A 12079-nucleotide genomic window follows, 5' to 3' on the forward strand; every position below is an offset into this window, starting at 1 on the left:
TTCTTCAGGCTAAGACAAAGCTTAACTGATCGGCAGCACTCCATCAGTGCCAGGAGCTTCACATCGTGGTCCCGTTCTGCTTCTTCGTCTGTGTCACCACAGCCTACGATCAGGACATCATCGGCGATGGGTTCAATGCCCTTGAGCCCAACCAGTAACTCGTGCTGCTTACGTTGGTATATCTCAGGCGCCACTGAGACACCAAACGGGAGCTTGAGCCAGCGTTTCCGACCCCAGGGGGTCCAGAACGTAGTCATGAAGCTGCTTTCTTCATCCAGCTTGCACTGAAGGAATGCATCTCGGGCATCCACCAAGGTGAAATCCTGGCCTTGGGAAGTTTGTAGAGAACATCCTCTAGTGTCGGCCTGATGTAGTGGGATCGTTTCAGTGCTTGGTTCAGATGCTTTGGGTTGATACAGACCCTCAGGTTCTCTATTTTTTTCACTATGACCATATTGCTGATCCAGTCAGTTGGTTCAGTCACAGATGTTATGTGGCCATCGGCCTCATACTTGTCCAGCTGGGCCTTCACAGCCACTTTCATTGCAATGGGCACATTACGAGGAGCACACTGGACTGGAGTGATGCTCTCATCCACTTCAAAGTGTACCTCTGCAGGCACTGATTCAACGGGCATGTTGAATACATAGTCATATATGCTGAGTAGTTGTTCTTTGGACAGGGGTCCATGCTGGACATGATCCACAATGTGCAGGTCATTTGGTACAGTGAACTGCATCAGTCCCAGGCGGTCGCATGTAGAGCCTGAGAGGAGAGGATGTTGACTGGTTTTCACAATCTCAAACTCCTGCTTGTGTTTGCGTCCCCAAATAACACATTCGGTCCCAAAGGTGCCAATAGAGCTCATTAGCTCTCCTGAGTACAGCTTTAGTCTAGTATCGCTGGGCAAAATATGTGTGTCAGGTGCCAGATTGATTTTGTCATGCATGTAAATTTCACTTTCACTGTTCAGCTCTGAACATTGAGTGACATCATCAACACAGTGAATCTTGCCCTCACTCTCCCTTCTTTTGTGACACACTTTTGCAAAGTGATTATTAGTTCCACAAGCTCTGCGTGGTTTTCCGTAGGCAGGGCAGTGCTCTTTGCCACGTGTGTGTATTCCCACAGTATTTACATGCTACGTGGCTCTGTGTTCACCGTTCGTGGTGAATTACTCTGCCTCAATTGGTTTTGTCTGAATGTCTGCCCAGCAACAGCGTGAACAGTATCAACGTTGGAGCGTGGGGTTTCGATTTCCATTGCTCTCATTCTCATGTCAGTGACTTCAGCAGTGCGGCACATTTCAATGGCAGTTACTAATGTTAAGCCTCTCTCTCTCATTTGCAATTCCCAGTACTATTTTGTCACAAAACAATTCATCTTTCAATCCCCCGTTTTCACAAGTGCCGGATTTTTCTCTCAAACGGGTTACAAAGTTGTGTATTGACTCACCCTCTTCCTGTTTGCAGCTTGTAAACGAACCGCTTGTAAATTAAGTTTCTGGCGTGATTGAAGGAATTATCCAATGCATCCAATATAGCCTTTGCATCACACTGTTGCCGTTTTGTGAGGGTGAGATTGTGCCGGTAGATATGCCTGCATTCGTTGCCCATTAAACTCCTCAGAGTTGCCGCTTGTACCTCGTTGGGTTTCTCATGTAGACCGGTTGCCAGCGCATAGTCCTCAAGTTCATCCCTGAAGTTGTCCCAATTATCATGTAGTAGCCTAAACCTATCGCTGTTACATTGAACTGGGTGAATGGAAAATGAATGAGAGTCATCCATTATGCTATAATAGAAATAAGGCTATGCTCATGAAAAACAATCGGCCTCCCTCATGTTAAACGGCACTGACCACCATGGTCTAAGATGGGGAGGGGGTGGATTCTTCTAAGCTAACATATGTAATTGTTTTAAGAAGAACATACAAAGATTAATTTAGCTATTTCATTTAGAATGTAAGACCCCTTGTAGTATCCCACTAAAATAAAAAAGATAAATAATTTGATGAAAAAATGTTTTGGGCCTTACTGCTATTAGCCCATCCAAATGCATTGAATAACAGACTCACTACATGGAACAGAGAGCCCCCCCCCCCAAAAAAAAATGTAAAGGAAGTTTGTTTTGAAGTGTCTCCACTACATCTGAGTTATTTAACCCCTTATTTTCGGCAGTAAACAGTCTCCATATTTACTTCCATATATACATTTTCTCAGCTGGTCCCGGGGGACCTTCAGACCAGTCTGGTGAGACCTGTGAGGCCTTTCCATAGAGGGGTCATAATAGTTCTTAGGCCAAACCGTTCGGAAGTTACAGAAGGTTTTGTAAGAAGAACGATTTTCGGGATGCCTCATGGTCTGACAAACTCTAGCTCTGTCGCCTTTTATCGTAGATGTGGAAGTGCATCATAAGTGGATGCGGTGGATTGAGACGTATCCAATGCAATAAAACGATATCTGTAGCTTAAACGGACAGATTTTTATGGGGATATTTTTATTACCTTAATTAGATTTCCACCGGGCGCAGACGTTGACCTGAGGGGGTTAAAGATAATACATTTTTTACACACATGACATGTATCTTTTATATCTGTTAAGTATGGGCATGTGGACAATTAAGCATAAGTGCACATAATAGAAGGAATTTGGGTAACACTTTATAATAACTCAATGTAATAAAGCATTTATAATGGATTAGTAAATAGTTAATTCATCATTTAGTAATCATTACTCCCACATTTGTAAATGTTAGTAAACTAATCACAGATTTCTAAACACCTTTTATAGTGTTTAAAAAAAAATATTTTTACCTTTATTTAACCAGGCAAGTCAGTTAAGAACAAATTCTTATTTTCAATGACGGCCTAGGAACAGTGGGTTAACTGCCTGTTCAGGGGCAGAACGACAGAACGACCTTGTCAGCTCGGGGGTTTGAACTTGCAACCTTCCGGTCACTAGTCCAACGCTCTAACCATTACGCTACCGCCCCAGGATAAACAATTCATAAGATCATTCATCTCGGACAAGGTGACTTTTATCAATATATTTGGCTCTATTTACTCTCAGATTTGAAAATGATAACTAGCATCAAAGTATACATCATGCAATACTACACATCCCTGCAAGCTCCGGCAATTTATCTCTCACTGACACCTTTGCTAACAGGTACTGTGTCAATTTAAAACTTGCACAAGAAAACTCACAGAATTGTGAATTTAAAGAAATATTCCCAATTTTTTTCATTACTGCATTTAGCTAATATTAGATAGTTAAACCAGAGATTCTTACTCGATACGGCAGTCTTGTCCAGATGATCATGGCATTTGTAGTTCTTTATGATAGCCACATTAGCAGCTAATTAGCATTTCATTTTTTTGGAGCAAATACAGGCAAATATATTGAACAAGTCACCTTGTCCAAGAGATAATTACACGGTTATCAATACGTCATGCCAGGGTAAGCCTACACGAATCACAGCCATTATTTTTTTTTAAATGTTTCCTAAAGACAGCTAGGTTTTATGGGTGTAACGACTCATACTGTGGTACTCTATCTCAGTTAACCCAGAAATAAAATGTTGCATAATTTGTTCAGCTGTGCCTGCGTGATTAAATTCTGGGTCCATACGTGTGTAGAAATTGGGAGTTCCGGTTTGCAAAGTCTCAACCCTTGTGTGGCACATGGAGAAGTGTGACATTTACACCATAGCCTTAAGTGTCCTTGTTTGTGCTGCTCAATTGGTGTGTTTTGAGTGGTGTGACCGGTAGAGACGCTTGAGAGAGGAGGGTCACGTGTGTTTGTAAAGCAGAGGTTCCTGGTTCGAGCTCGGTATGCGCCAAAATCAGGAGTAAGTGGTACTAAGCAGCGTGACATCCTTTACAGAGGTGAATAGTGATTTGAATTTACAGTTGCCCTCAGCTCAACACCAGGGTCATGGCGTTGAATGTAGCACATGGAGAGGTGTGAAATGTCCACGTTTGCAATGCTCTATTGCTAGCTTTTGAGTGGTGCGACCGGTAGAGACGGTAAAATGTGTTTGTGAATCAGATGTCCATATAATCCACTGACGAAAACCCAAATACCCAAACTACTGCTGCTCTTTATCCTACGCATTCCATCCCGTCTTGAACGATTCTTCGGTTTACAAGCAGAATCTGTCCAAGAGAGATTAAGAGCAGACTGCTTATGAGGTAAGGAAATAAATAATTTTGCCATTACGTTTAAAGAGTTACTACCTTCAGAGGCCCAAAATAGTCTGCGGTTAAAAGACTGAAGCACAGGAAGTGTTTAAATGTTATACATGTAACATTTCTACCTGCAAATCAGACATGTAAAATCTCCACCTAAATCACATTTAAGTAGTAGGAATAAAGGAATAAAAATCCACTCAAGAAAAAATGGCCGTTCTGGACAGCTGTTGTGTGTAACTACATCTCCATGTTTAATGATTAGTTTGTGTTCTCCAGGTTGACAACATTAGCAAAACTTTCACATTAGAACTTTTCCTTAAGCCCTTGCAACAGTTGTTTCACAACAGGTTTTGTGAATTAAATGTTCAACATGTTTCCTTTAACATCCTGTGTTGTGTGCTTATTCTTTGACCATTGATTTGTTCTGGGCTATTTTGAGCATTGGGTACTGCTGAAACGTCTACCAATGACATGTCCATCTTTTTGTGAGAAATTCCACTGGTCACTCAAAACATTTATAAAGTATAAATAGCACACATTTCAGACGAGGCCACTCATAAAAATACGTAACTAATGATTAGTAAATGGTTTATAAGGACCTATATTAATGAACGGAGTAAAGATTAATAAATGATAAATAAACTATTTACTAATCCATTATAAATGCTTTATTATGTGGAGTTATTAAAAAGTGCTACCAGAATTTGACTCTGAGCTTTCAATTGGATTAGAATATCTACAGAGAGAGTGCCTGAAGATTATGTGCTGAAACAATGTTTGAAGTGCTAAATATAGATGATGCAGATTAAATGTATTCACTCATCCATTCAGTATTAATTTGAAATATGTGCTGAGTGAGTAATGCAGTTTTAATGTCATGCCACACTAATATCATAATTCACATAAAGAAATTGGTACACAGGACCCAGACTACAATAATGGTGGTTTAATCACTTTGAGTGCATGAAGGCTGTAACTTAGTGACAGAGTTATCAACTGTGCGCATTACCTCTCTCTCACTCTCCCTCTCCTCTGCCTCCCTCTCTCTCGCAGGCTGCCTGCTTCGCTGGAATAGGCTTCCTGTTTATGGTAATGAGCCTCAGCTTTATCCTCATTGATTGGACGTCGGGGAGTAGCAAAGCCAGCAGCGGTCATTAGGCTCCTTCTATAAGTCTTCTGTTTTTATATTGTAAATCTAGACCTGTGTTGTATTTTCTCTGTGTTGTCATGGATCATATTTAGTAGAAGATGCACTATCTCTTCCTCCAGAATGAGTGGGCCATAGTGTCTAGAGATGGGGAATTCAATCTTCTGGAGGTTTCTGCTCCCCGTTGGACTGCTTCTCACTCAAAGTCCATGGAATTGTAGCCCCAGCCAAACTGTGTATAGAGGGAAAGGCCAACATACTTTCCTGGGGAAGACGATAGTGCATTAGAAAGAAATGGAAAGTCATGCTGGCTTGCTGAATCTGCCACCACCTTCCATTCCAGGCCAGCCCTGCCCTCCAGACCAGACCCATAATCTATTACCCTATAAACGTGTAATCTGTCAATCACAGCAAGAATTTAACTGCCACACTCTAGTCTAGATAACCACATAGCTTTCAGTAGGGGAGAAGAAGACACAACAGATTGTTGGAGGCTGGGCAGTTCTTTCATATTTGTAGGCCAAGTCTACTGTGTTAAGTTATTGATGTAGTTAGGTCATGGCAATATTCGGTACAATAGCTGAGGGAATGTGGCATTAAAAGCTATTGGACAGAGGCAGAGCGGTGGTTACTGTGGCAACGTCCAGTGACCCGTGCTGGTGTTGTCACCCCGATGGCCAGATGCCATCCTTCATCTACACGCTCGGCTTCATTCCTCACAGATATCAGAGGATGGAACCATGCAACTGATATGCAACTCTACAGTGTGTGCAGTCTTATGACTCTACCATTACAATACAGTATGATATATATACAGTATCAGTCAAAAGTTTGGACACACCTACTCATTCAAGGGTTTTACTTCATTTTTACTATTTTCTACATTGTAGAATAATAGTGAAGACATCAAAACGATGAAATAACACATATGGAATCATGTAGTAGACGAAATCGTGTTAAACAAATCAAAATATATTTGAGATTCTTCAAAGTAGCCACCCTTTGCCTTGATGACAGCTTTGCACATTCTCTCAACCAGCTTCACCTGGAATGCTTTTCCAACAGGAGTTCCAACATATGCTGAGCACTTGTTGGCTACTTTTCCTTCACTCTTCACAAACTCATCCCAAACCATCTCAATTGGTTTGAGGTCAGGTGATTGTGGAGGCCAGATCATCTGATGCAGCACTCCATCACTCTTCTTCTTGGTCAAATAGCCCTTACAGCCTGGAGGTGTGGTGGGTCATCGGGTGGCAGGTAGCCTAATGGTTAGAGAGTTGGACTTGTAACCGAAAGGTTGCACAATCGAATCCCTGAGCTGACAAGGTAAAAATATGTCGTTCTCAAGGCAGTTAACCCACTGTTCCTAGGCCGTCATTGAAAATAAGAATTTGGTCTTAAAACCTGTTACGGCTAGACGTTCCGTTAGCGGAAATTGCAGAGCGCGAAATTCAAAATAAATTATTAGAAATATTTCACTTTCATAAAATCACAAGTGTAATACACCAAATTAAAGCTTAACGTCTTGTTAATCCAGCCACCATGACATATTTCAAAAAGGCTTTACCGCGAAAGCAAACCATGCGATTATCTGAGGACAGCACCCCATCATACAAACACGTAAAATCATATTTCAACCAAGCATGTGCGACACAAAATTCAGAAATAACGATATAATTCATGCCTTACCTTTGAAGATCTTCTTCTGTTGGCACTCCAATATGTCCCAGAAACATCACAAATGGTCCTTTTGTTCGATAAACTCCGTCTTCATATCCCCAAAATGTCCATTTATTTGGCACGTTTGATTCAGAAATACACTGGTTCCAACTCGCACAACATGACTACAAATTATCTAATAAGTTACCTGTAAACTTGGTCGAAACATTAAACAACTTTCGTAATCCAACTTTAGGTATACTAAAACGTAAATAATTGATCAAATTTAAGATGGAATATACTGTGTTCAATAGCGGATAAAATCAATGTGGAGCACGCAACAAACAAAAGAGTACACTTGGCTTGACACACAGAAAGGAAAGGGCTACTTCTTGATTTCTCTAAGGAAAAATATCACCCAATTACTAAAGACTGTTGACATCTAGTGGAAGCCATAGGAACTGCAACCAGGTGGCTCATAAATCTAGTTCCCCATAGAAAACTAATAGAAAACACAGTCACCTCAAAAAAAATTCCTGGGTGGTTTGCCCTCGGGGTTTCGCCTGCCAAATAAGTTCTGCTATACTCACAGACATAATTGTAACCGTGTTTGAAACTTTAGAGTGTTTTCCATCCAAATATACCAATTATATGCATATCCTAGCTTCTGGGCCTGAGTAGCAGGCAGTTTACATTGGGCACGCTTTACATCCGTAAGTGAAAATACTGCCCCCTATCCCAAATAGGTTTTAACTGACTTGCCTAGTTAAATAAAGGGAATGAAAAATGTTGCCCTGTTGATAAATGATAGTCAAACTAAGTGCAAACCAGATGTGATGGTGTATCACTGCAGAATGCTGTGGTAGCCATGCTGGTTAAGTGTCCCTTGAATTCTAAATAAATCACAGATAGTGTCACCATGCTTCATGTGGGAACCACATATGCGTTCATCTACTCAGTGTCTCACAAAGACACGGCAGTTGGAACCAAAAGTCTCAAATTTGGACTCATCAGACAGATTTCCACTGGTCCATTGCTCGTGTTTCTTGGCCCAAGCAAGTTTTTTATTTTTATTGGTGTCCTTTAGTAGTTTTTTTTGCAGCAATTCGACCATGAAGGTCTGATTCACGTAGTCTCCTTTGAACAGTTGATGTTGAGATGTGTCTGTTACTTGAACTCTGTGAAGCATTTATTTGGGCTGCAATCTGAGGTGCAGTTAACTCTAATGAACTTATCCGCTGCAGCAGAGGTAACTCTGGGTCTTCCTCTCCTGTGGTGGTCCTCATGAGAGACAGTTTCATCATAGCGCTTGTTGGTTTTTGTGACTGCACTTGAAGAAACTTTCAAAGTTCTTGACCTTTTCGGCATTGACTGACCTTCATGTCTTAAAGTAATGATGGACTGTTGTTTCTCTTTGCTTTTTTGAGCGGTTCTTGTCATAATATGGACTTGGTCTTTAACCAAATATTGCTATCTTCTGTATACCACCCCTACCTTGTCACAACACAACTGATTGGCTCAAACGCAGTAAGAAGGAAAGAAATTCCACAAATTAACTTTTAACAAGGCGCACCTGTTAATTGAGAGAATGCCAAGAGTGTGAAAAGCTGTCATCAAGGCAAAGGGTGGCAACTTTGAAGAATTTCAAATCTCCAATAGGTGTGTCCAAACTTTTGACTGGTACTGTATATACAGATATATATATATATATATATATATATATATATATATATATATATATATATATATATATATATATATATATATATATATATATATATATATTTTCATTAGTTTTTTGATAAAGAAAGATTGGGCATGGACTTTCAGTCTATCCTCAGCAGCAGTATTAAGGCTAGCATTTCACATTGGTGTGTCTCTTCGATATGTGCACTGAATGATATCAGAATAGCTTTTTCATGGTTCGAGGAGCAGCTCTGATGTCTAAAATGGAAGGAAAGCCTGGCTATGAGCTGCCTCCTCAGCCTGGCTATGAGCTGCCTCCTCAGTATGAGAGTCTGTTATCGAGGTGTTGGAGGTGGAGGGTACTGTTAACCTCATCCGGGATCAGTGGGGGTGTATGTCTCTGCATCGTCATGTTTTGATATTGAGATGGCTCACTGATCTAGGACCAGTGTTCTAAGTGTAAGAGGAGGCTCTCTACCCAGGTTTGTTGTTATGCTGTTTCTGAACATTTACTACGAGTAATCAGAGATAAACAAAACAATTAAAAACTCACAGGGTCAATTCATTACGTGGAGAATCAAGGATGGCGTGTGTAAATATAGTTATTTCCAGGACAAGCCCGTTTTTGAGCTTGGTCCCTAACTAAAGATTAGTCTAGTGACATGTTGCCATGAAGAGAACACAATGTGGTGTCAATGTCTCTCTAACATCCCTGCAAAGTAGGTGGTTAGTTATAGCACTGTCAGCTGATGAGCACAACTTTTTCCAATAGCCAATTATCAATTTACATGCAAACAATTTATTTGTAAGATACTCATACATTTTATAGATATGATTTTAACGGACTACCCTTTGTAATAACCATCTATGAACATGTGTCTAAATCCTAAGTAAGTTATATAATCCTGTGTATGTTACATTACAAAAATATATGTATTTACGGTCTAACATGGTACAAGGATGTTTCCTCCAACTACTTGAAGCTCTTTCTCTCCTGTTCGGTGTCTGCATAGTGCTCAGCAGTCCTGCAATGATTTAAGTGTGAACATGGTGTGTGAACATGGTGTGTGAACATGGTGTGTGAACATGGTGTGTGAACATGGTGTATGTCTGTTCATCTGATTCAATATGGAAAGAACACAACTGTGTACAGTGGATGTACTGTGAGGATTGTAAGTGTGTCCATGTTGTTGAAATGAAGCATGGATGTATTGTATTTGAATTGTGGTACTTATACACTATATTGTATTGTGAAACAATCAAGGGATTCATTAACCATAAGTGTAACTGAAGTGTTGATCTCTTATCATTATGCAGTATTTAATGAGCATGTAAGATTTAAAAGCCTGACTGAACCTTTCATAATTTCAGACTAGAGTGTTGTCAAGTATGAGTGGCATATTATTTCTGGTCAGTTTTTTAAACATCCTTGTCTGCCAACTCCTTGTGTTGAGCAGGTTTGATAGATCAGGTGAAATGTCCCTTGTCTCTCTCTGTTGTTTCGCTTGTGATGAAGTTGCAGATTCAACATTACATACAGTGAGTGCTGTAATATTGTACACGAGTATTGTATCATTGTTCTGTCAAACCTAGTTGTGAGGGCAAAAAAAGTCCTCTCTCAATCAATCATTGATCAACTCTTCCTCAGAGAATGATGACCATTCTGCATGTTCCAGTATAGAGAGAGACTGGTCAGTATCAGCCAGCTCAGCTCTGCTCTCTCTGTCTATTACTCATTTATGTCATAGCTTAACAGATGATTCTGTTTCCATTTAGATAAAGATCAATGTTTAAAGTCAGATATTTTAACAACATGTTTGTGTTATTCTGATGCCATATACAACTGTTACTGGTATATTATTCTGGGGCGGCAGGTAGTCTAGTGGTTATAACGTTGGACTAGTAACCGAAAGGTTGTAAGATCGAATCTCCGAGCTGACAAGGTAAAAATCTGTCATTCTGCCCCTGAAAAGGGCAGTTAACCCACTGTTCCTAGGCTGTCATTGAAAATAAGAATTTGTTCTTAACTGACTTGCCTAGTTAAATAAAAAAATTAAAATACAGGATCAGCCCTTAAAAATATAATTTACCAGCACCAGGGGCGACATTGTAAAAGTGGCTGATCTGATACCTTGACTAGTCTGGTAACTTGCCCATACAGTATCAAACTCTCATTTCCTTGTGTGATTTAATGAAATTGGTATATGAGTTTATAACAACTTTAATGAAATATTGACTTCGGCCAGCATTTATAAATAATGTATTTTCATTCAATATGCATATCTCGTTTGCATAATGTAAATAGCAGGTATAGTTTTAGTTTGATAATTAAAAAGATAAATGTAATCATTTTTAAAGTGCTTTTAAACCTATTTGCCCTTCCTTTTATGTCTTTATTTTCTTGTATATCAATATATTTGAATACATTGCTGGCAGTAATTGTACTGTAAACAATGTTGCAATAAAAATAATAAAATAACATTATACTTTTGGATATTTCATCATCATGATTTTGGAACTTCTAAATAGGTCCTATTGTACCAAATACAGTGGGGCAAAAATGTATTTAGTCAGCCACCAATTGTGCAAGGTCTCCCACTTAACAAGATGCGAGAGGCTTGTAATTTTCATCGTAGGTACACTTACACTATGACAGACCAAATGAGAAAAAAATCCTGAAAATCACATTGTAGGATTTTTAATGAATTTATTTGCAAATTATGGTGAAAAATAAGTATTTGGTCACCTACAAACAAGCAAGATTTCTGGCTCTCACAGACCTGTAACTTCTTCTTTAAGAGGCTCCTCTGTCCTCCACTCGTTACCTGTATTAATGGCACCTGTTTGAACTTGTTATCAGTATAAAAGACACCTGTCCACAACCTCAAACAGTCACACTCCAAACTCCACTATGGCCAAGACCAAAGAGCTGTCAAAGGACACCAGAAACAAAATTGTAGACCTGCACCAGGCTGGGAAGACTGAATCTGCAATAGATAAGCAGCTTGGTTTGAATAAATCAACTGTGGGAGCAATTATTAGGAAATGGAAGACATACAAGACCACTGATAATCTCCTTCGATCCTGGGCTCCATGCAAGATCTCACCCCGTGGGGTCAAAATGATCACAAGAACAGTGAGCAAAAATCCCAGAACCACACGGGGGGACCAAGTGAATGACCTGCAGAGAGCTGGGACCAAAGTAACAAAGCCTACCATCAGTAACACACTACGCCGCCAGGGACTCAAATCCTGCAGTGCCAGACGTGTCCCCCTATTTAAGCCAGTACATGTCCAGGCCCGTCTGAAGTTTGCTAGAAAGCATTTGGATGATCCAGAAGAAGATTGGGAGAATGTTATATGGTCAGATGAAACCAAAATATAACTTTTTGGTGA

General features: G+C 40.0%; 1 protein-coding gene across 2 annotated transcripts in view; it reads left to right on the plus strand.

The window, feature by feature from the left end:
• The window catches only part of LOC135539943 (sodium-coupled neutral amino acid transporter 3-like), a 53947-nt gene extending 45230 nt beyond the window's left edge, over positions 1-8717 (plus strand). For both annotated transcript variants that reach the window (XM_064966214.1, XM_064966215.1), the window contains one exon: positions 5245-8717. In XM_064966214.1, the coding sequence (XP_064822286.1) occupies positions 5245-5349 (105 nt within the window). In that variant the 3' untranslated portion in view covers positions 5350-8717. The remainder of the gene's footprint in view (positions 1-5244) is intronic.
• Positions 8718-12079: the final 3362 nt, after the last annotated feature.

Source organism: Oncorhynchus masou, chromosome 5 (assembly GCF_036934945.1).
Source record: "Oncorhynchus masou masou isolate Uvic2021 chromosome 5, UVic_Omas_1.1, whole genome shotgun sequence".
Lineage (NCBI taxonomy): Eukaryota > Metazoa > Chordata > Actinopteri > Salmoniformes > Salmonidae > Oncorhynchus > Oncorhynchus masou.